This window comes from Gordionus sp. m RMFG-2023, chromosome 1 (genome assembly GCF_954871325.1).
Source record: "Gordionus sp. m RMFG-2023 chromosome 1, tfGorSpeb1-WG-v2, whole genome shotgun sequence".
Taxonomy (NCBI): Eukaryota; Metazoa; Nematomorpha; class Gordioida; order Chordodea; family Parachordodidae; genus Gordionus; species Gordionus sp. m RMFG-2023.
The window spans coordinates 69,599,870-69,626,564 of NC_088775.1; the positions used below are offsets into that span (position 1 = coordinate 69,599,870).

At 26.9% G+C, this 26,695-nt stretch overlaps 1 protein-coding gene across 3 annotated transcripts in view; it reads left to right on the plus strand.

The window, feature by feature from the left end:
* LOC135930990 (cullin-2-like) overlaps positions 1–26,332 on the plus strand; it is a 114,493-nt gene extending 88,161 nt beyond the window's left edge. The window contains exons 2-21 of one of the 3 annotated variants that reach the window (XM_065467826.1): positions 2,631–2,776; positions 2,875–2,977; positions 3,019–3,116; positions 6,363–6,469; positions 7,075–7,254; positions 8,407–8,519; positions 9,569–9,685; positions 11,189–11,351; positions 11,628–11,752; positions 11,863–11,970; positions 13,389–13,451; positions 15,805–15,933; positions 16,893–16,979; positions 17,731–17,880; positions 23,292–23,369; positions 23,711–23,777; positions 24,203–24,492; positions 24,845–25,078; positions 25,205–25,321; positions 25,715–26,331. In XM_065467826.1, coding sequence (XP_065323898.1) covers positions 2,658–2,776; positions 2,875–2,977; positions 3,019–3,116; positions 6,363–6,469; positions 7,075–7,254; positions 8,407–8,519; positions 9,569–9,685; positions 11,189–11,351; positions 11,628–11,752; positions 11,863–11,970; positions 13,389–13,451; positions 15,805–15,933; positions 16,893–16,979; positions 17,731–17,880; positions 23,292–23,369; positions 23,711–23,777; positions 24,203–24,492; positions 24,845–25,078; positions 25,205–25,321; positions 25,715–25,846 — 2,580 coding nt within the window. In that variant the 5' untranslated portion in view covers positions 2,631–2,657 and the 3' untranslated portion in view covers positions 25,847–26,331. Of the gene's footprint in view, positions 1–2,608; positions 2,777–2,874; positions 2,978–3,018; positions 3,117–6,362; positions 6,470–7,074; positions 7,255–8,406; positions 8,520–9,568; positions 9,686–11,188; positions 11,352–11,627; positions 11,753–11,862; positions 11,971–13,388; positions 13,452–15,804; positions 15,934–16,892; positions 16,980–17,730; positions 17,881–23,291; positions 23,370–23,710; positions 23,778–24,202; positions 24,493–24,844; positions 25,079–25,204; positions 25,322–25,714 lie in introns of those variants that run through there. The other 2 variants (XM_065467827.1, XM_065467825.1) reach the window with 2 other exon arrangements.
* The last annotated feature ends 363 nt before the right edge of the window (positions 26,333–26,695 follow it).

Genomic DNA, 26,695 nt, shown 5'->3' on the forward strand with positions numbered 1-26,695 from the left:
TGCAGTAATAGCCATGAAACTCACGATGTAAACTAATATCAGAATTTATTATGTTGGATAAATTGATAAAATAAAAACACTAAAACTCTTTGGAAGAAATAATTATGCAAATATATTGTAGCCTGAAGTTATTTACACTGCAATGCCATATTAGAAATGAAAAATCTACCTATAAAATAAGGACCAGAATGATATGTTGAAACATTTAAGATTTTATATATTGTCGCACCACCTTGGTATATTATATTTTAAAATAATAGAAGTTTGTAATAATATCAAGAATATACTTGTATTAAAAATTTAACTCAAGACTGTTTTTCGAAAAAGAAAAAAATAGCTTTCCTAAAAACACGTTAAAAAGAGAAGAAAAGATATCAAATTTATTACATCTATTGCAAGATGAATAATAAAATGTTTAATTAAAATTATTTATAACTAAATAGTGGCGTTAAATACTTGAATGCAATTTGTTATTGTATTTATTGTCAAACCATTTATTAGTAAAATTTATTATAATATTAACTGTAATCAGTGGCGTAGCTACGGGGGTGGTTTTCGGGTTTGGACCCCTCCCAGAGCAAAATTTTTTTAAGATTATACGTTCAAAAGACTTAAAAGTTTCTTTATATCAAATGAAATGAATACATGAATATTTATATTTTTCTATTTTTGATGTCGTGGAAGGATAATATATTACTATTGAAATTATTCTGGATAGTATTATTATAAAATCATTGAGATTATCTACTAAATTATAATAATATATTATTGATGCATTAACTATATTTATTATATAATATCGAAGATATTGTTATGACTTTTGAGATAAACCCGGCCGAAGGCCAAGCAAAGGGCCGAAGGCCCGTTAAAGGTTGTCTGGGGGTCGAAGCTTCCCAGTCTTATATATGTATGGACCCCCTCTAAGGAAAATTCCTAGCTACGCCACTGACTGTAATATATTATATAACTGTCAAATACGTTTATAAAAGTGGCATTATATCTAATATTTTATAAACAACTGTATTTAGTAGAAGATTATATACTATATGTCTACTTACTTTTTATAAAGAAATCTCTTATACTTATTTGGACCTTGAAAATATTTTTAAGGTATGATAATAAAATTTAAAAATAAATATACACTTGATTAGTCATTTTGAACTCGGCTAATTACAATATTAAATTTGTTAATTTTCAAATAATATATGATTATATGTATTTAATTACGGTTAAATAATAATTTAAATAATAAAAGTCAATTAAACTTTAAATGTTAAAACTAAATTAATATTTAGTGAGTTATTGATATTATATTTTTAATACAGAATTTGATTGCAAGCTGACATAGTGAAAATATAATTTATATGTATTAATCGAATCTAATAATTAAAATAATATTCATTTAATAAAAATTTAAATAGTCTTAATAATTTCTAAATAATAAAATTATATCTATATATTACTTAATGGAATTATAAAAGAAATCATTCAGTGGGCAATCAAAAAAATTTATTCTTAGTTCAAGGGGATATTAAGGAGCCATTAAAAAAAAAATTTTGCTTCAGGGGGATCGAGTTCCTGCGCCCCCCCTTCTAGCGACGCCATTGCGTAGATTTACAGTATATCTAATTTTATCAAATATCATATGACAATCAAGTAATTTTTATCAATATAACGAAAATATTTTACAGAAAACTATAAAATATTGATAAGGACATCAATAAATATCTTTTAATATAAAAATTAATTTTTAATATCATTTTTTAAAATAAATAGATGGCGTTAAATAATTGAATGCAAATTGTTGCTATATTTATTATCAAGACTATTGATTAGTAAAATTTTTTAAATATTAACTGTAATATATTCTCAAACTGTCAAATATGTCTGTAAAAGTGGAATTTTACCTAGAAATTTGTAACTAATCTATATAATAGATAAATATCAACTATATGTCTACTTACTTTTTATAAATGAAATTCTTATACTTGTTTGGAATAAATTATTACCATGCGTGTAAAAATATTTTATGACTATATATAGACTAAGGTTACCCGGCCGAAGGCTGTGCTAAAGCGGACCGAAGGCCCGCTCAAATGGGTTCTGGGGGCGAAACCTACAATAATTATTTAATTTCTCCCCCCCCTTCTACTCGCACTCCTTAGGAAAATCCTGGCTACGCCTATGCATCATATATATTTCATTAATTTTTTAAAAAAGTAATTTATGTATTATGTTTTAAATGTTGACGATTTTAAGTTTTATTATTTGGTGAATAAATGAATTTCTATATAAAGAAACAAAAACATGAGATAATAACAAATCCTTTTTTTCTTCAAGCATAAAATGATGAAGGCTAAGGTTAAGGTTAATTTATATAAGAATAAGCTAGGATTTTAAGAATCCAATTTTAAAAACTAGAAAGAATTAGATATTTTAGCCCTTATATCACTGGTATTATAACATTATATGACTATTTTATATTCTTCATTTTTTAAATATATTTATTTTAAAAAACATGATGTCACAACATGATCGACATTTATGTCCTATCTCACGTGACCCATACAATATCATTTTATCAAACTGACAGTTTCCCATGTCAATTTACTACTTTTCTTTTTTTTTATTTTCACATTTGGAATGCTATAAAATATATGTCGCTCAAACCTCGAAAGGTAAACTTTGATGGAGTATGGACTTGTATACAGAATACTCTAGAGGGAGTTATGACATTGAGTAAAGTCCCTAAAAATGTGTGGAATGATAGATTTTTGTAATTTATGATTGTTTTTAATTAATATTAACGAATTTTTTCAAATTTGACATATTTATTATATTAATTTTACTTATAATTTATGTGCAATTTTAAAGAGATATTTATACGATATGCACTGCAATTCCAGACCCACTATGTGAAGAACTTTATCAATCAACGAAAATATTTTTAGAGGTGCATGTTAAAAAAATATATCAAGTATAACTTTATATAAAATATTTTATTTTTAACTTTTTAAGGAAATATTAAACCTAGATGATGACATACTGTTGTTCAACTACCACAAACACTGGCTTGATTATAGCAAAGGAGCAACATATTTAAATCAATTATATGGGTAATTTGACAATTTTGTTATATATTAGTATAATAATATATTATTTATTTTATTAGTTAATCACTTAAAAATAATTTAAGTGTAAATCTAAAATTACAAATAATTCTATACATTTTAATTAAATTTTTTTGATATGTATTTAATGTTAAATTCTAAGTGGTGTTGTTAAATAGCTTGATTTGAGTTTATCTAAAAATATCAATAATATTTTAGCCAGAAAAATATTACTTAAGCCTCAAGGTTTCTCAAATAAATGTCAAATTTGTGTGCCTTTAAGCAATATTTTTCTGGATAAATATTAAGCTAACCCTTTTTAATCATATGCTCAAATTGAGTCATCTAACAACACTAGCAGAAATCATTACCACTCCAAATTTATTTAATAAATATTATGGGAACAAAAATAGCAAATTAATTTTTTAATATATTTAGTTGAGTCTTTGTCCTTAACATATTGTAAAAACCTCAAAATTTATCAATTTTAATAAAATTATTTAATGTCCATATCCATTATAATTTTTATAAATTAATTCAAAATGCTTAATATGAGTAAATTATTAGTTATTTATTATTATATCAACATTTATTATAGAAATTTCAAATTGAGTAACTTATAAATCTATATAGCCTTGATTTTATAAATTAATATAAAAATTTATAGAGGAATGAGCTAATTTTAAGTTAGAAAATAGAAAGATAAATTTTTTACGCTATAAAATATACATGAACCAATTTTAGTTTGTTTTAATAAAGATTTAGAAATAATTCTAGCTGTTGTTGCCTCTAATAAAGGTGTAGGAGGTGCATTATAACATTAATAGAGGAGTTAGAAAGACATATTACTTTTTTTCATGAGTATTTAGAGATGCTGTATCGCCTTACTTAGTTATTAAGCAAGAGGCTTTGGCAATAATATATAATATGTCCAAATGTCGAGAATATCTGATTGGTAAGAAATTTGTTGTGTACACTGATCATATTACCTTAATTCAATTATTTAAAAAATAAGGAATTAATGTTATCTACTAGATTACAGCTGTGGTTGTTGTTCTTGGGTAGTTTTAATTTGGAATTGAGGTATGGGGTAGAGAAAATCACTTGCCTGACATTTTACCAAGGTTAGGATCAATAAGTGTAGATCCCGATATAATTATTGATAATGTTACTGATAGAGAGAAAGCTTTGATTCACTCTCTCATATTTTAAAAGGAGGTCCTACTAATTGGGTGGGGGGTGTCTTAAAGTGAATACCGTAAAGGATAAGGAATTATGTCAGTTAAAGTTGTTTTTAACTGGAACAGTGGAAAAATAATTATTAAAAATGAATTATATATTATAGATGAAGTGTGTTCCTTGTAGTAATTATGCCACCATGCCCTGAAAAGAGATGGTTAACAAAAATGAAGCAATTGTGGGATCACATTCATATTGATTTTTTTTAATGAGATTCCTAATCCCAAGACATGTAAATACAGAATGATTATCTATAGCTTCTCAAGATACAGAAGCACTAACAGTCCAATTTAACGGATTAAAAACGGTTTGCTGTTCACTTTTCCATAAAGGAACACCCTTTTTAAATATTTTATATATAGGCAATGCTACTGAAGCTAAATCCATGATAAATCTGTCTTAACAATTGACCATATCCGGAAAGGACTGAATTTCCGCTTTGTTCTTTAGGGTTAACATTGTCTATATTAGATTTTTGCCTGAAGGTTTCACCCCAATTTCATTTATTTTATAACCTAAATAACAATTTCAGTCACTCCCAAAACACTTTTATCTAGACTGGCTCTTAAGCCTTTGTCAAGGATCCTCTCAAAAACTTCTTCAAGACAATGGTTATTAGTGTTGTTAAACGACTATCAATATTATAACAAGAAAACACTTGTTTAAGCATCGAGATTTCTCAAATAGATGTCTGAACCTTTGTGTCATCTATAGGCGAAATCTTCAGGATTGCATAATATTTTTGTGGATAAAATATTCAGTTAGCCATTTTTAAAAATTGGTTCAAATCGAGCCTTTTAACAACACTAATGGTTATGTTGTTCCGGAATCACTCCCATAATCTATACATCTATATAATAAAAAACGCCCTCCAAACCCTGGAATTCAAAGGAGTAGTAATTGTCAATGACTTGTGAATTTCTTCCTTCAAGGGTAACTGCAAATATGCTGATCCATATTGGAAAATATTTTTATTTTAAATTGGCTAAAATTTCCTCAATTCTAAGGTAATAAATCCAATTTTTAATTAATAAATTATATATTTAAATTTGAATATTAAAATATTTTGGTGGAGATAAAATAAAATTTTTTTTACAGAGCATTTTTCAATTTTCTTCTCCCCCTTTCCTTTTTCTTTTCCCTAACGACCTACTGGTTTAATGTTACACGAAAATCGGCACATATTTCCCACTCAAAAGGAGCCTGTCGACATGCTAAAAATATGGGTGAAAATCCCTCTTTCAGTTTCACATCCACTTGATAATCATTGAGACATCCCAAAGTGTCTTCAAAAGTGATACTAGATTTTTCCTTTAAAATAGGTATAGCTTAACGAACTTTATTTAATTCATTAAATTAAAAATCAAAATTTTGATTTGCATTGCTAATAAATATTACATTGTGGTATATTTTTTTAATGTAATTATTTGTAATCGCAAAATTATTTTTTTAATAAAAAAATTGTATTAAAAATGACGACTTACTGTAACTAGTTATCTCTTTAAGAATGTAACTTATAACCTACTTTTAAAAATAACTTTAACAACACTGGTATCGGATGATATTTTGAATTGGTTTGGGTGTTGGCTAAAAAGGTAATATCAGTGCATCTCTGATTTTATATGATTCTATACAATAGGTCTTGCTTCCATCATATCCAACATATCCAATCTCTTAACGCAATTTATCTTAAGCCTCCCAGTCACATTTATAATATATAGTCTATAATTTTAATAGAAATTTATAAATAGAAGCTGGGTATAAAAATTAACAGCTAATTTTTATGGTCAATAAATTCTTAATGTAATGGATTGAGCGCATATACACACCAAATGTAAAGAAATGTTTTCTTTTTTTCTGCTAGATTTGTGTTTATTAAACAGATTAATATTTGAAAATGTATTTTTTCTAAGGAATCAATTTACTTTACATAATACATAAAATGTGTGTAGACTCTTTTTCAGCATTTTGCTTCTTGCTTCATCTCTTTCTAATATTCAATTTCACGATTAGATACTTAAACGCTCAATATATTCGGAAACAAAAGTACAAAGAAGCGGACGTCAAATACGGGCGATTATTCGTAGATCTCCACCCTGTTACCTTGCCCCGAACAGACGGTATTTAAATAATGTACATTTTGATAAAGGACCCGATGCCTCAATAAATGACTGGCAATTTTGAATGAGGTTTTTACGGCAAGGCACGCCCCTTATTTTTTTTCGCAGATAATAATTTTTTATTTTATAATTTAAAGAAATTTCATAATTTCAGATCATATTTATTGAAATGGGCGAGAATCTTAAAAGTGCGACAACGGCATTATTGAAAAATAAAAACAAAATTAAATAACAAAAGCAAAAAAAAACCAGTATGTATTATATGCCAATTTTCAATATTTTTCCAATAGAATCAAAAACAAAAATGTAACCTTTGTGAAATTTTTTGGTTGGAAAGTTTTTATGTTCGATTCATTTAACGAAATAATTTAAATTCAAAGGAGATTAATTATAGCTATTTGCTTAATATTAAATGATTATGAATAGTTATATGTTTAAGAAGTCTGTTTTAATAATTAATACAAAAAACCGTTTGGACCATTTATGGAACCGGTCTATAAAAGATCAGCACGATGGGTTACACTAAAACATCTGACGTATATGGAGCATTAATTAGATTTTTAATAAAATTAATTTGTGAGTTTTTCTCTTAAAAAAATAAATAGACAATTCAGACCCGTTATTACGTGATACAAATCCAGGCTTGCTATTGGAAGTGGGAGATCTGGCCCTAGTCACCTGGAGACATCACGTCATCGAACCGCTGGCCGGCACTTTAAGACGGTTGCTGATGGCGGCCATTTTACGTGACAGGCGGAAGGGGGACCATTCTTATACTAATTTCGGTATGATTATCTGATTATACACATGATTAGATCTGCACTTGTCAAAGTACCTATAGCAAATCTTCATGCATATTTAATTTGCGAATATATCAATACTCATTGTCTTATGCTAAGGGTCCTCTGAATCGAAGTAAAACTTTGACCTTAATTATCTGATGTACATAGTAGTTAAAGAGCCATTTAAAAAAATTAATGTTCTATTAACAAAAGAGTGCTTGTCAAGATTTTCTCCAAGAGGAAGGGAAAAAAATTAAAATTTACAAGGACTAAAAGGGTTCTGGAATATTTAATAATCGCTCTCTTAGAAATCTTAAATAGGCTCTTATTATGGTTACTATATTTGGCCAGTTTCGGGGTTTTCCAAGTTTGGGTTCTATACTCTAATTAGCAATGAAAAAATTAAATCGTTAAATAAACAATCTAAAACTAATCATATAATATTTCGAACAATATAATATAAATTATACACACTTTTATTAAAAAAATGGATTCTATTTCCTAGATAGGAGAGGGGTTTCGTTTCTAAACTCCAGGGGGAGGGCTAAAGTAAATAGTGAAACAGCGGACATATACACTTTATCTTTTATTGTATTATATCATTTAAGCAATAATTTTTAACAAATAAAAATTGTAATAATGATAATAAGGAAAAAGATCTTATATTTATACAAAATAACAATGATCAATTGAAACTATAATCTTATGTTGTCTTAAACGTTAAAATATTTAATTTTAATTAAAAGAAATAAAATATTGTTAGCAAATTTGCAAATAGCTTTTCCAAAATATAATATAAAAATAAATAAATATATATCTAAAAATTATGCTATGTTTTAAAGGATGAATCAAAAATTGAAATAAGAATAATTTAAAATAAAAAGGTATTGTAGGAATATCCAACAGAGGCAGAGATTGAATTTTGTTCATAATAATTTCAGGCAAATAAAATATCGTAAATATAATTTTTTGCGCTTCACATTACTTCCTTTTTTCCCTCCCAACCCAGCTGAAGGCTGGTTTAGGAGACAACGTCTCATAGTAAATTCACCCTATCTGACCAATGGCATTCCCTCCTCATCCTCTTCACCCACCTGAACTTAGGACTGGTAAAATATTATTATTTCACTTCCTCATTATTTTTCAATAATAAAGTGTACAACTCAAGCGATGCTCTAAGAAGTGAGAGTGATGACTCGATCCCTTTACTACGTGAGATCATATTTAGTTTCGTTGAAGTCGAACGCAACACCAAACACCTGAGGAAGGTTTATTTAAAAAATACCAATTTTTGATTAGATAATCTTGGTTAAAAAATACAGGGCTTGTGAACCTTCCTCCAAAATAAGAGTTTGGGTTCAGTGAATAATCTCTGAACCCAGTGTGGGTTCGGTGTTCAGAAAAGTTTTAATTTACATAAGATGGAGACACTAATATAAAAAATGATTCCATGAAAATTGATTTTCACAAAAAATGTTCTTAATATTGAAAATAAAAAAACATAATGATGTTTTAAATATTTATTTAAATAATATTTTACATGTTATTTTTTTATGCTGTTCATTTTTTTGTAATTTAAAAAAATAAAATAAAATAAATGAAAATTTGTAAATTTTTTTAAAAATTCTTGAACCTTGAATCCTGCATTTAAAATACGGTTCGGGTTTCAGGGTTCTCGTTAATAAAATACCAGGGTTCGAAGGATCCGGGTTAGGGTTCACAGTCCTGAAAAAATATATTATCCAAATTTTCCAATTCAAATAGTTGAAGGGCTATACTTTTCTTTAAAAAATTTTTTTATAAATTTTAATTTGATTTATATTTTTTAATCATTTTTTAAAAAAATATGCCAGATAAATTTGTTATATATAGCAATTTTCATATTATGGAACAGAAATTATAAATTTAAAATCATATTCCCCCTTAAAAAAGTATTAATGATTATTTAGTTTTTTTTCTAGTAAGTAATACATATGATATTAATGATAAATGGTCCAGTATTATTTTAATGTGTGTTTCAGGAATCTCGCTATTTTTACTATAAATGCATGGACGTGCAAAACGTCAATTTTAGTGATTTAGGCTTGCTCAAATACTTTTAAATTTAACTTACAAGTGAAATTTGTTTTTGCATATTTTTAAATAGGAGAGAATTGAATAGTATGAAATATATTTTAATGCTAAATATTATATCTTTTTATTTGAATTATGATACGATTTTCATACCCCCCCCCCCCTTTATAGGCAGGCATAATAAAATAAAAGGTTGCCATTTTAACATTTAATAAATCAATTATTTAAAAAAATAATACAATAGCTATACGAAAACGTTTTTGAAATTGCTTACCTGGAGGAAACTGGCGAATTCTACAAAAATTATTCAAATTATCTGCTCAATGACGAAAAATTGACGTGCTCGCAATACATGCAAAAAGTAAAGTGATATTCTTACAATTTCGAAATAATAATATTATAATGCCTTATTTAACTTTTAATAGGATATTATTTGATTGTTTTCATTTATAAATTTCTAAAAATATAATTACAAAATAACCCGACACTAGAATTTTTATTTCGGGTCTCAGATACCTTTTAATTTACATTGTAATTTTTCTTCAGTTATAACGTTTTAAAATCTTGTTTCCATTGGAAGCTTCATAAGCGGTTTATATTATAGTATCATGCATAAAAATATTGTTGAAACAAGTTTGACAAATTATTAGGCTTAACATTATTAAACATTAATGAATACAAAATAATATATACTCCCAATAATTTCTATTCATTTGTCTATGATAATAAAAAAATGGACACATTATTATAATTATTTTTAATATTGTTACATTTGTGATTTGAATCTCGAATCCATGGGTTACCAATTAGACTTTATCATTGGACAACGATAGGTATAGTAGTTCAAGAAAAATGGTGTGATTGGCTGAATTTAATTTATTCAAGATTATTTAATCGATTTTTCTGTGGCGATTGACCCCCCTTCCTTCCAGAATACAAGTGAGGCTATGCTTACCCTTCAAGTTAAACGCTTTCCAGCAATATTTTAATAGATAGGCATATTTCACACTACAGTCCAATCTGTTATCTAATGCCACCCTCATTTCCAAATCCGAATGCAATCATAACCTCATGCCACATGGCTCTATTCTTGTCTTAGATACTTTAAAATGAGAATGTCCTCAGTTGAGAGATTAATACCAATAATCTATGGTCTTGTAATATACTTTATTTTGTGATTGATATTTATTCATTATTCATTGATTATATATTTATTTTTGACTTACTTTAAAAAAATCAATTAATTCATTACTACTATCCAATTAGAATAACCTAATGCAATTTATCACCCGCGAAATTGTTAGAGATAATGTTTTTAATAAAAGCGATATTAAGAAACGGCTAAATTAGATATTTAGACAAACAAATATTAGCTAACCCATGGGATTTTGCCAAAACATGACAGAATTGGCAAAATTTCGTTCGAGATTGTACTTCGCGTTTATTACTAATATATTATGGATCTCTTAAGTATTGTCTGACTAATTATGAGGGGCTACCTTATAACGTCAGAATTAGCAAAGATAAGAGGTAGAGTGAATATGATCATGATCTATTTGTTTCAATTAAGGCAATGATTGTAAGGAGAGTGGAAAGAATGTACCTGGAGTCACCATTATTTATTTTTATAACAAAAAAAATTTACTAGTCATAACTCGCAATGATGAAAATAATGATTCGTATTTATTGGTTATTCATTATAAATTAATCATCGCACCCACATTAGGCCTTAGCTCATACGTATTTAGTAATTTTACTTAAATTAATCTTTCTTCGCCTATATCAGATCTATAAAAATAATGATAGTCACTTATCTTTTCATTTTATCCCATTTTAATAAACACTGTTTTCTCAAACAAATCAGGTTGTTGCCAAACTAGCCGACGAAGTTAAAAGGAACAAAAATTTGGTAGACCCAAATACTCTCCCGAAAGCAGAGAGTGTTTGTCAAAAAAGGCTCGTGACTGATGTTTTACCATTTTTGCACGCTGAATCCAAAGAGATGATACGCCAGGAGATGATCAAAGGTTGCTTCCCCCCCCCCTCCCCCCGAGAATTCGATTTTTTATTTAGCGGAAAATAACAAAGGGAATAAGAATAGGAATCCCTGGTACTACTGAAATTGAATGTAGCAAAGGAATAATAAAAAATTAAGGATTTACTAGCAAAGAAAATTTATAGAGACAACAAACTCAAATAAGGGCTCTGTAATCTTTAAGCAAAGGTTTTATTGAGTGGGCAAGCCATAACAGAAAAAGGGGGATAAACGAAAATTCTGTTAAATATATGTATATATAACCTAGATTTAAGTCTTATGTTCTCTATCTTGAATCCGATTGAGGGAAGCCTGGGGGCCTTGATAGACACGCTCGGACAACACATAACCGACGTTTGCATGGCCAAGATTAATGAACTCGAAAACGAAAATGTACAAACATTAGTTAAAATAATTTATTACATTGGAATTCTTAGTTCTTTCCTTTTTCTCAAATGAGTAAATAGTGATTTTAACTATAGAAATTATTACTTTATCTTAAGGATCCCACTATGTTCGTAGAATCTATACTAGCCATTCACAGCAAATATAAAACCATGATTAAGATCACATTCGATTCCGATACCCGATTCCTAGCCTCACTCGACAAAGTATTTATAAATTTACCAACTTAAAAAATCACCTTATTAGTTTTAACCTATAATACAATTATTATATAATGATACTAGAATGGCAATAAATACATTAAAAACGGGATTAATTGAACGCCATTTTTATTATATACTTATTATAAAAAAGTAAATATATTTATTTTCAATTAATCTTATATCTTTGTTTAAAGTGTGTTATTTATAAAACAAGATAATAAGTTTCAGCTTGCAAACAATCTTAATTATTTCTAACGATTATAAAAAAGACCATATACTAAATTAAAATAAAATAAGGCATTAAAATCCTATACTTATTTTATATTTTTTTTAATGTAATAAACCCACTCGCGGTTAACATACCATTTATGTTACATTGATTTTAAACTTAAATTTTTATCCATCTGCCATTTTATTAAAAATAAATAAATAAATAATATATTTAGATAGATTATGATGAATTTTAGTAAAATACGTTATAAAAAATATCCCGAATTTGGCCTAAAAAACCATAATATATTGGCCAATTTTTGTAAGTTAATACTCGTTTCCCAATTTTTCGTTTCCAAAAATGATAAATAATATGTTCAGCATTTTTAGGATCTTTCGGGGTAAATAATTAATTACAAAATTTTAAATAAATTTTAAAATTATTTTTAGATACACACTAACCATAAAGATTTACAATGATGGCCTTATATATTATTGGGATAATTTGCTTTTGAAAAATAGATTAATTATTTTTGGTTGTTCATTCTATAAAATGATATAAAATTTAAAACGCTTAACTTTCATCAAGTTTTATGGATTTTTTTTCGAACATATTGTCATATTTACACTGCAATATAGAGCTTTCAGCGACAAAGGAGATATAGAAAACAATTTAGTAGACACTTCTAATCTAGCAGGAGAGACTGAAATACATTGTGTAATTAAAATTAGTCTATTAGTAATTAGAAATTTCCCTGAAGAAAAATAGGCAACTTTATCTTCGCCAAACGATTCAATTATGAACGCTTAATTATTTTATCAGGAAAAGCCTTTCAAAATTTGCTCTAATTTTTTTTATCCTGATCTCTATTCTTTTGTAGTTGACCAATATCACATTTATGCTGATCAAATAATAGAATTTGGAATAATATAGACTTATCTAATCCTTTTATTCGCTCGGTCTCATACAGAATTAAAAAATGAAACAAAGTAACTTTAGTTTTGTTCTTTTTCTGACTCTCTCTAAATTCTAATGTTTCAATTCGCGTAATTTGCATATTTTAAAGATTATTTATAAAAAATAAAGATTTATAAAATTTTGTATTTAAAATAACATTAAAATTTATCTGAAGTTTACAAATATAGTATTATAAGACTTTTTTTTGAAATTATGATTTATATATTATCTCGTGATTTTTAAATGTCAACAGGCCTGTTCAATCGCGATTAACTACAAATCTGATTTCAAAATCTATTGTCGAGCCCCTGAACAAGTAATTTTTTTGGAAAATATGAATTTTATTATTTATTACAAAAAACGATTATTATATAAGTAGAATCCTAACTATATGTGCATTTGATTTATTATTAAAGATTGGTAAATAATAAATATGAGATTAGGAGAATATAATGGCAGATTGATTGAGAAATATTGGATTTAAACAAAAAAGAATTAAAATGATTTTTAATATTAACAATGTTTTTTTAAATCAGGTGGTAATAATTTAAGAAAGCTAGGAACTTTCATTGATTAAATTATACAATTCAGGCGGTCATTTCATTATAAATTTGAATTTCATGAAACATTTCAAAGGAAATTTTTTACAATGGTTAGATATTTTGTGAAGGATCAAAATTTTATTGCTCCAGCTCTATTAATTCGGAAGATATGAGCGTTTAAAGTTACATAAAACCTCTGACCAATATTCGGTGTCATTAGATAGTCCTTAAAGTCCTATATTTAAAAAATCTAATAACGATGATAAATTAACTGTTTTATCACTTTCGAGAAAGGTAAAGGTCGATTTTATTGAACCGGCCACCCGTTCAAAAGTTTACTAAAGTAATTCAAATGTAATCCTAAAAAAATCGTTGTGGTACAAATTCTTTTTAATTATTATTTTTTGAAATTTTTTACCAATAAAAAAGTATATTTTGAATGACACTATACAAAATATTAACCATTATACTAATTTATTAGAATTTAAGTATAATTGACCGCAGCTCTTAAATTTTCATGTCCAGTTTGTAGCGAAAATAAAAAATTTTCTTTAATTTCTGCCCCGGCCTGGTTCGGATTTTTTAAATCTCCCTACCTGATAATTATTTAGGCCCCGGCCCGATTTATAAAATTTTACTTTAAAAAATATTTGCTACATTTTTGATAATTTAAGTGGTATTATTGATAATTTTAAGATATATTGTCTTATATTTTAATAAATTCATGAATAAAATTTACAAAACATATCCATCCTGGATCGATATTTATTATCAGATTATATTTTAATTAACTATTCATATAAGAAATTTAAATGATTTTTCAAAAAAAAATAGAATATAATTTATTTTTAGAAAAACTTAATATAAATGTGAAATTTTTTTGCGAACAATATAATTGTAAAAAACTTAGCAATAAAGTCAATACAAAAACTTTCATCCTAACAAATTTAAACCCCTCGCGATTTATGAAAAATATTTAACAGATATATTTTTCGTTTGTTACAGATATAGATTATGATTAAAAAGAATTTAAACTGAGGAAATATTCGACACGCCCAATAGCTGGCACACAAAAAATACATTTGGGTTTTCTTATAATTTGAGAATATTTCATTTTACTAATGAAGTAAAGTCGAAAACATAACATTTTAGGATGCAATATTTCGAATGAACGATATTATAGATATAACTTATTTGTACGATAATTTTTGGCGTTTGTTATTTTAGATAAAATGAGATTTCTTAGAAAGTAAATTTAGGTTTATTAATCCGCATTACTTTTCCATCTACGGAAGCGAAATTAGCTATATCATGGTCACTAACATTATAGCAGTTGTAAACAACATAATAGTAACTGGACGTGCTTACGTTCTTTCACCTACGTTTTAAAGACACTACAAAATTCATGAACGAAAAATATATGTAGACTCTAATAAAATACTCGAGAATATACTTTTATATCGGTTAGAAAATTATTAAAAATAGAATAACTAAACGAATTATTACTCCAAAGATTTTCCCATACATTTATCAGAAATTTTGAAAACATCGTTGGTACTAAAAGATTGACATATACCTTTTCTGAAGGTGATAAAAACTTCGTTTTTTTAAGTTTTTTCAGTAGAGGACTTTAAAGGGCTATCTAACGACACCGAATTCTTTACGATTTATTTTTCTTGAGTAATTTTTTTTTTTTTTATATATTGCAAAATGCGCCATTTTTAAACTTTTAAACCCTTTCATATCTCCGGAACTAATAGAGATAAGAGCAATAAAATTTCCTTTGCAATAATCCTCACAACATACCTAATCTCCTCAAAATTTCACCTGATTTGAAACATGTTTCCGAAAATATCTTTTTTTTTATCCGGATTATTCTGGTTAAAAATAATAGCTAACTATCCTTAAATATTCATCTAAGCTATGAAACCTTAAAGTATCCTTTTAATTATACTAATTTAGAGTTAGATTATTTACACTTACTAAATAAAAAAAATTTAAATACTAACCTACATGTAATTTTAGAGATTTAAATTCAAATAATATCTCACCAAGACAAAATTTGATTACCAATATTTATATAATTGTATAATATATTCAAATTTCAATTTTTTTTATTTATTTCAGTTAAGCCGTTACTGTGATATACTACTTAAAAAGAATCCAAAAATTTTACCTGAAAGTGAAGTGGAAACCAAGCTAAACAACGTCGTAACTTTATTCAGCTACCTGAAAGACAAGGATACGTTTCAACAGGTCTTTAAGGCCCCATTTAAATTGTATTTTTGTTAAAATATTTTGAATGGTAGTTAAATTTTAAAATATGTCACATTCACGAATCCCCTGATGCTTGAGTATATTTCGTTCGCATTCTAGAAATATCAAGAAAGAAATTGAACTTAGATTAATAGTTAAATTTAGATAAATTATATAATCTTGTTATTTTGTTTTGAACCTTTTTTAGTAGGGCTGTTCTGATTTTCCCCGATATTAAACTGATGTGGTTATAATGTGCATAACTCGGAATTACTACATAGCAGTAAATTTTTAATGCATAACCATCTAGGAATTATAAACCTTTAAAATAATTTATCAAATAAAATTAAAACTTTAAAATAATTTATCATACAAAATTATTTTAAATAGTCAGCATCGGCAAATGAAATGAGCCTTGTTTTAGATCGGATTTTAACAATTTTTTGCCTATCTGATCCAGAACAAATTCTTGATCGGCCAATTCTGAAGCCTCCTTATAATAATTTTGTATTATAACAAGTTATAATGTTATATCAATATTCCAAGAAGTTTATGCATAAAAATTAGCTGCCAATAAACAGATCATTTTAATATCGGCGAAAATATAAATAGGGCTATGCAGCCCTATTTTTTAGGTGCCAACTATGGATCTAAATATTTATATTAAATTTTCAAAATAAATTAAAAATATTATATTTTACAGAATTTTTCAATATATATTTTTACACTTCGATAATGTAATCACTTAATTTAACGTGACTTATAAAAGTTTTATAATCTCACTTTTTTAATACTAGTATATGAATAAGTACAGTCGACTTAAGTTGGATATAACTGTTTATAAAATTATCAATTCTTAAAACACGATATTTATATGATAAGAAAATTAAATGTCATCGATGTTATTAAGCTATTTTTTGAAATCATAATAATTTTGTGAACATTTGATACCATTTTAGTTTTACGCCAATATGTTAGCCAAACGCCTGATATTTGGTTCTTCACAATCTTTAGACGCAGAGGAGAACATGATAAACAAATTGAAGGTTTAAGAGAAATTATTATATATACATATAAGAACTATCGTATTTTTAGTTTCCTTAATGTATAAGATCAGATTGAAAGGTTACTTAGTAGGAAAGGAAGAACGAATGCATAAATGAATGAGAAACAAAAAAGAATTATGACATCAAATCTAATGAATGGAATTGTACTATAAAAATATTTGATAGGTTTATTTTTTTAGACTTGGACGGGTAAAGGATCTTAAGCAGAGGTCTGTAAATGGAAAACTTTTTAGGCCCGACCCAGTCATAATATAGTTAAAGCCCAGTACGGCCAAATTTTTGCTCAGCCTGGCTTAGTTTCAATTTTTTACTAAAGTTGCCTGACTCGGTTTATAATTTTTTTTAAATACAAAAAGCCTAAACTATGTTGTTAAACACCAAAATAAACAACTATTTATAATCATGGGGAGTGGTTAATTTAAAAATACCATACCTTATAGATATCACTTCTATGAAATATTAAAATTCATCAAGTATATATAAAAAATTTGCCCAGTATTTTTTTTCTCAGCTCGGCCCAAAAATTAGACTATGGGACGGACGTTGCAAATCTCTGGTCCTAAGTATCCCCTCTGAGTAATTTTACACGTTGGACTCAGATTACAAATTTCATTAAAATGATTAGTCATACATTAGCTTCTGGTTATGCCAATCTTTTGACAATGTTATCATATAGGCCTTATCTGTATAGGACTCTAATTTTGTATATATTTTTTATTGTGACATGTAGACAGCTTGCGGTTACGATTTTACTAACAAACTATACCGAATGTTCACGGATATAAAGCTGAGCAAAGATCACAACGAAGGTTTTCAAGGTTATCTAAAGCGCCTTACCCTTTCATTTCCACTACCCAACTTTTCCGTTTTCATATTGCAGGTGTAATCCCTTATTCTATAATATATATATAATTGTTTTTTTAATCAAATAATGTATTACTCTTTTATTCTCTAATGCATTTGTATATAGTCTATCAATTTTTGTTTTTCATATTCATTCATTTATAGCTGATAATTAGTGAAAGTGAAACCAAGTAAAAGTCGTTACAAACAGATGAATTATCACTATTGTAAATTTCTGTTAGTTTTGAGCATATGCCCTGCAAATCAATATTATTTCTTATAAGATATATATAAAATTAGAGAAGAGAAGATAAAAGAAAAGAAATAACAACTTAGAAAAGTGTGCATCATAGGATTGTAATGCGGGACTAGGCTTTATAATTGTCCGAGGGTTTTTTGAGCTAATTTTTTTAAAATATTTTCCAAAATATATTATGGAAAAATAATAATTTTTTGTCAGTTTGTATAAATTTAATTCACTTTAATTTTTTTTGAAACTCGCTATTCTTTTCTAAAATATCTCGACCTCTCTAAGTCCATGCATGAAGATGGATTAGTTATTTTTTAATATGTTTTAAATAGAATATATTTTTTAAATTAATATTTTTATTATAAATAAAATAAAATTTGCAACAAGGAGATTACGATGACAACAGTATCGCCTCGAATTACACCGAGATAACTGGTCTCATTTATTGGCCGCAATTAAGAATATGAATTTAATAATCGTACCTTTAAAAGAAATAGTTGTTCAGATAAAAATGGTGAGGAGATCCTGCCACTCTTTGTACCTAAATACACAATATTTTTAATCTTTATGACATTATCCCCAATATTTTTGGGTCAGTAATTGGTCCGATTTATATGATTGTTAGTAGTAGTGAATCATCAACTTCTAACGATTATCAAGTCTAATCTTGATACGGAGATAAAATCAGTTATACAGTCAAAGAAAATAAATAAAAATTTTGAATCGATGCTGTTGTCATTCTAGCCAGATTCCTTGTTCAACCAACCGAATGTCATAAGGGAAGTTTTTCTTAAAATGCTATCTAGAATCTTAGTAATAATTTTTATCAATATTTATTTGTGAACTATTGAAAAATATGAAACTAAATTTTAAAAATTATTTCCCATTTTTTGTTGTTTTGATTACTTCACTTATATATTTTAATATATATGGTGGGAAATTGGAATCTCATTTTAAATTATTTATTGCCATTTTTAAATTTGAAAAATATTTGGTCGGAAATATATTCCAGTAGATGTGGAGTACCGAAGACATAATATTATTTAACGATAATAAATTGATTTGTCAAATAAAAAAAAATTAAAAAAAATTAAGATATTTTGTTTTAACAAAAGAAAAAAATTCGCCCCATGGTCTATAACAAAGCTTAAAAATCGGGTGCATGAAACATAGCCAAGTATTCCATAAAACCTTAGAACATTATATTTATATATATTGTAATCTGATCCTTTCACAAAATATGCTAAATTTTAAATAATTGAATAAAGCGCCAATATCTACCATTTTCGATAATTTAACCTATTGTTCATTTTGAACAAAATTTTTAACATCCTATATAATCTTTCGGCGCATCAGATTTTTTTTATAATTTGAAAATGTTTTACACACAACTAAATTATTGCACCCTTCCGCTATACTAACATTTTTATTTAAAACATTCTTTTAATTTTGGAGTTACTTTTCAAAACCTTTTTAAACTTTAGCTTATCAACAGAACTGGAAATTGGCCCAAATTCTGGAAGGTGCATTCGTTAAAATAACGTGAGCGCATTAGTGGGGTTAGTGCAGACCCAAATATTTCACCATTAATTTACTTTTATTATCTAATATGATAATTATTTAAAAGCTTGACAGATCTTTTAATATCAATTTTATAAGAGTTATAAAGCAAAAATTATAAAATAAATAATACATTTAAAAAAATTATAAAATTGAATATTTATGGAATATCTATAGACATGTGCGCCGCCGCCGGTGATTTTTGACCACGCCGACCGCCACCAAAAAGTGTCGGCGCTCAACACGCCGCCGCCGATGTAAAAATTCGGCGGCGTGGTGGCGTGATGCTTTTTTTATTATTAAAAATAATATTATTTTTTGAATTATTCAAATGTGATTTTATTTTTTAAAATTAATAAATATTATTTGCTATAAATTTGATTTGTAATAATCCATATAATTCACGTTGGCGCACTTTGGGCAGGTGTGACCAACGTGCTAGATATAATAAGATTAGGATAGTAAAACAGAAAAGGTATTGATATTATTATATATTTTATTATTTTTATCTTAATTTTTATTTTAACTATTAAAATATTTAATTATTTTATAATAGAATATTTAAATAAAACTGATCTCACACATTTAGAATTTTTTATGGCATAAAATTTTTATTATTAACTTTTTATTATGTAGAAATATGGCATTATTTTAGATACAAAAGATTTACAAGATTTTTTAACTCCGATTGGGACTTTGTGCATGAACTTTTAAATTTTCTTAGAACCTTCAAAAAAACTGTTGAATTTTTATACGTCCAAAAAGGAGTTACTATAAATTTATCCTTACTATTTCGTAGTGAAATTAAATATCATTTAATTGTATAAGAATATAATAATCCTCCCATGCATCCCTTAAACAAAATATGCTTACTAAATTTGATCATAGATTTCCAATAATCGATCTTCAGGTAGTATTTTAAAATACATAAATTATTTTTTTTATATTGTTTCTCTTTGTTTTATTTTTTTACTTAGATGTTAGGAGCACTTTTGGATCCTCATTTTCAATCTATAAACATAGTAAATGAATATTTAAAGAAAAAAAATATTACCCAGGTGCAATTTTTATGTCAACACGCTACTTACACGGACGAATTAACCGAATGTGAAATGACGGAAGTTGCTTCAAAATTCGATTATCTTACATTGGCTACGAAACATTCATCTATTCATAACAATAATCTGAAAAACAAGACTATTTAACTTAGAGATCTGCAAAGTTATGCCCGGCCCGTACCCGGCCCGAAATAATCGGGTTTGGGCCGGGCCTAATATTTTTAAAAAAATTGGGCCGGGTCGGGTCGGACCTTGGAATTTTTTTTAAATATATCTAAATTTATCAATTTTTTATTGAATTTTTTATGTAAAATAAAAATATTTGATTTTATTTATTGAAACTAAACGACATATAACATATGTCTTTTATTTTGAGTAATTATAAAAATGAATTCCTATATTTAAATAAATTCGGGCAGGGTCGGTGAATTTTTTTAAAAAAAATTTTGGGCTTGGGCCGGGCCGGCAATACATTTTTAAAAAAAATTCGGGCCGGGCTTGAAAAATTAGGCCCGATGTTGACTAGTTTAGAAAAAGAGTGTTATTCATTATTTTCGCCTTATAATTTAGAGATAAAGATTTCTTAGATTTTTGGAAGATAAGAGCATTGGATCTTTCTAAACTTTCAATATGCGCTAGAAAGGTCCTGTGCGTTCCAGTTACGAGCACACCTATCGAGCGTGTATTTTCCATAGTTAGGCTCACTCTGAATTCTAAAAGATCATTATTATGTCCTATAAATCTAAATATTATATATGATAATTTTAACTTAATAAAATCATTTAATTATAGTTATAAACATAATAAAGCATAAATTTTATTTTATAAATGTTTCCAATGAATTTATAATTTTAATTTAAAAATAATTTGAGTTATAAAAATATTTGCGGCGGCGTCTAAATCGATTTTCCGTCGCCAGCCGATCATTGAAAAAAGAAACGCCGCCGCCGATAATGCTGTCGGCGCACATGTCTAAATATCTATCACACTTATATTTTTATAAACATATTTTTTATGGTAGCAAAATAATTGAACGTTGTCTAAGATATATATTTCAGAATACAAGATACATTAAAACGGGTTATGTAGGAAGCAAATTTGCTAGTGATTGGGGGGGGGGGGATAATGATGCGATCTTTTTGTGAAGAAATATTTAGGTGCCACAACTTAGATTTTTCCAACATAAACTCGAATTAACCAAGAGAGTGAATAATTAGGAAATTGGATCGACAAATTTAGAGTGAAATATGCTGACGAATGCTAGTATCCTTTGGGATCGCCTGTAATTCGTTTGAGTATTCTGAAATATCTCAGACAACGTTCAATTATTTATTTTTCTACCATAAAAAAATATGCACATAAAAATATAAATATTTATTTGTATGATATATATTACGTACAATTATTACATAGATATTCAAATATATAATAAAAAATTATTTTATCATTAATATCAAATAAAAACGATTTCTATCCCAACATACCTCTATATTTACATTGAAATTATAGCATTTTAAAGAATTTTGGACTGGTCAAAATTGATTACACTTATCAAAAGTTAACTATTTTGCATATGTTTAGTCAAGATTATTTATTTACTGAAAATTCCAGACTTTCATGCTTGCAGGATATAATGTTTTTAAAACGTTGAGCCACACGAATGCTTTCCAACTAAGAACTCATTAATAGTCAGTTTTATTTGCATTAAGGGTAACCTACTGGAGATGACCCTATATAACTGGTAAGATAATGTTTTACAACCAAAATGGGTTTTCCTACAGCTAGTAACTTATAAAAATATTTTATATCTTTTAATTTAAAATCCTTTTTCATATTCTCTCAAAGACATTCGTTTATTTCAAAACGATGATAAAATTGGAGGTCAAGAAGGGCTGTAAGCTTTGTCAGTCAAAACAGGAAATTTTTTGACTAATGAACAACTATGAATTTCCATTCGTTTAACGCTAAAAACAGACACGTTTGAATTGCAAATAAGATTGGTCTATTAATAAACTAATGAGCTAAAAGGCTTGAATACATAACCTTTTGGAACCATGTAATCTTTTAACGGGCTTAAAACCTAGTTATCTAATAACTATCCCATGGGCCTTGGGTTAAATTTAAATTTGGGATTACAGGTATTAGCTTTCTCAACTAATATAATAACAACTCACTTACTGAAACCTTATTTTCCCCATTAGCTAGGTTCATTATAAGACAATGATGCCCTATCATTTTGAACTATTGAAAATTTGCTCATAGAATTAAATTTCAAGCCCTGGATTCTAAGTAAATTTTGTTGAAAATCCAAATGGAAATTTTTAGATGCAATTATTGCTCCTTTTTATTTAGGGATTCAAAATTTTGCCAGGGTTTTGTATTTATATATAATATATATTATGTTTTAAAAGTTAATATATTGTATATAGAGATGATGTCATACATATTATAATAAACTTTTTTAAAAATATAATGTAACCATTTTGTATGGGTATTATTTATAGGCTATATAAATTCAAGCTCATTTAGCCATTCTATTTATCATGATATCAATAAAGCTTATTATTTATTTAAAAAAAGGCCGGCGCCTGGCCTATAAATCAAGCTAATTTACCTTCGTTTCAAGCCCCGATTATTTTAGAAAATTGTCTAACCCAAGTAAAATTATTAAACAATTATTTATATTATTTAAAATAACTTCATAAAGACTGGAATAAGATGAGAGCTTAAATCATTTAAAAAGGATAAATACTGAATTAACAAAAAAAAGACATCATATAAATTAGAGAGAAAAGATGAGATGATATATAGTAGATTTTTTAGGGACCGGAAATCTAAAAAGCGGTAAGCCTTATACCATCAGAAAAAATGTTATAAACTGGAACTTATAATGGAAATAAAGAGAGGTGAAGTACATATATAGAAAGAAGCTGCAAGATCTTTTTTAAATAAATTAGAAACAAATTCGTCTATTTTCTTTATAATTTTTTTAAAATTAGTTCGAACTTTATTATTCGTCCAATTTCAATGGTCGAAAACTTATGTGGCTGTTCCATTTATCCATGGGTAAAGAAAATTATTATTTTAATCAATCAAAAATAATTTTACTGAAATGTATAAATCATTTTGAAAGCCAAATTAAAAGTTGTATCTGTTGATGGGATTATTACTTCGATATAAAACTAAACTTTGATCAATTGCCAAGTGTGACGTAATAAAAACAATTCATTAATCGGTTTGTGTTATATGCAAAGATAAATAAGAATTTTAATGTCTGAATCTATTTAAATTGCATCTATTTAGCTGGATTAATCAATGGTTTAAAACGTCTAAATTTATTTTTCAATATAGTTAATTAATGTAGCAATAGTTTCAGTAAACATCCTTTCACAATTGCCTTATTTAATATAAATTTCCCATGCCTTATTTGGATATAAATTTTTGTTCCTTTCAGTTTTGTGCAAAGTATATCTTTAATTTTATATATTTAGGCGAGCTCAAAATAACATATCTGCCAAAACCATATTTCTTATCACTCAACACATTTCAAATGGCTATCCTTCTTCTATTTAATAACAACACATCGATGAGCCCTTGTAACACTGATAAAGTTCTGAACAATTGCAATGCCAATCTCGTTGCCAATAATGCAAAATGTAATCTTCATTTGAGTTACGACCACATTCAGAGAGAAACGGGGCTCGCCAACCAAGAACTTAAGCGCCATTTATACGCCCTTCTAGATTTTTTCCTACTCAATATATACAAAGTTAATTTGGAGGTAGGTTTATAAATATTAGTTTAACAGCATTATTAGGCAATTTTAAAGAATGTCCTTACAATTTCTAAAATAGCATTTTTTTGTATTGCGTTTTTACAATCGGAGATACATTGCATATAATTTCAGTTACAAAATAATATTATTTTTAAACAAAGCCGTAATATTAAGTTTTATTATTCGATATATAATTAGAAGTTCAGTCAGTAATAAACTGGCTATAATGTCCCGATTTTAATTCTTTAAATTTATGGCTCTGAGAAATTTTCTAATTTTTATTTTAGGCTAAATTATTTTGAAAATATACTTTTCCATTTGGTTAATAAATTTTTTTTTTGTTGCTGTTGTGAACAAGACAAACACTCTTAATCTTCTAACAGTCAAACCCATATCTCAAGCCTTAACCGATCCCAAATACTTGGAGACCTTATTTTGCGACATGGAAACTTGTAAATATTCTCTCAACACAGATTTTCAGAGTAAGAAAAGCAAGATCAAGCTCAGCATCCCTCCTCTCCCAGCGTCTCTTGCTGTTCTCACGAATGCATCTGGAAACATAGACGAGGAGCTTCCATCAACTTCAACTAGGGTTTTAATTTTATTTTCTGTTCATATAGTTATGATTAATTATAAACTTATTTCGGAAAGAATGATTGATCTAAAAATATTATGGCTAAACATTTTTCACTTACATATTAAAAATTTATTACACTAGGACAATGAACAAACTCACATGGCTGTGGAGGAAGATCGGAAATTGTACCTTCAAGCCGTTATCGTTAGAATTATGAAATCGCGAAAAGTAGCACAACATAACCAATTGGTTCAGGAGGTTTATCACTTGAAATTATAAGTTATCGTTACTTTCTACTTTTCTATCTATCCATCTTTGGGGTAATATAAATAAAATTAGGCATTTTAATCAAAATTTAAATATTCTATTTTTTATGCTTTATATGATCGATATATGAAGGATTAATGTATTGTTTTGAATTAATACAGGAAGCCATAATGATCCATGATAAAATTTTTGAATTAAAATTTTTATTCTAAGTTATATAATCGAAATATATAAAGTGCAACTTAATTAATTGAGACCAATTTTTTTCTTTCCTTAAATTAAAGAAGCGCTCATCTAAGCACATTTTTGAATCATGGTCTTTGATCATAAAATGTTGCGCAGATAACTAATTTTTTTAAAAATAATATATTAAAACATTCTTAGGTCATCGAACAATCAAAATCTAGATTTGTTCCCAGTGTTAATGTCATCAAAAAATGCATAGAAACACTCATTGAAAAACAATACGTGAAACGCAAAACTGATTTCCCTGAAGAGTATAGCTACATAGCCTGACCATAAAACATACCTAATTATCATTTTTTAAGAGAATCAAAGTATCTTCTTACAGATTTTTCTGAACTATGATTTTCAAAAAACTGAAATATGAATCATTTTCTTGAATTACCATAACCTTTTTAATTGGAAATTTAAAAAAAACAGGTTATTAATCAAGTTACAAATAGTCAATCTTTAGCCTGTCATGTTATAGAATAAAAGATTATCCTATCATTAATTTAGCGTGACTTTATTGGTTATCCAGTTAATACAGTTTTATCTATAATTTTTATTGACAAAACTTATATTTTATGAATATAAAATTTTTGTTTTTGATATTATTTCAAATTTTCATAATTTAACCATAAAGTTTTTTTAAAAAAAGGTTCGTAAAGTTAGTCAAGAAGATAGAAATTTTATATGATAATATATTTATAGGACAAAATTTCGAAATATTTATATATAAACAATAATCCTTTATTTTGACCTGCAATAATTCAATTGAAATTGTAATACCAATGCGATATTTGTATCTAATTATATTAATGTAAAAAAGTTGTAAAATTTAAATAATGCTTTTTATCAAAATAAAGTTTATTCAAATTTTTTTAGCTATTCTTAATCCGAATGTTTCATATAAGGGGGTTAGTACGTATATATGTTGATCCTAACAAATAAACGCAAGATTATTAAAATTATCTATGAAAAATTTCCAAGACCTGGAATATAAATTCTTAAGATCCTTAATCATTCTCATTTATTTATCAATACTTTGATACCAACTATAAAATTAATTAATTATAAATACTCTTGCTTTAAAAAAACATTATTTTAATTGGTTTAAATTTTAATTAAATAAAAACGAAA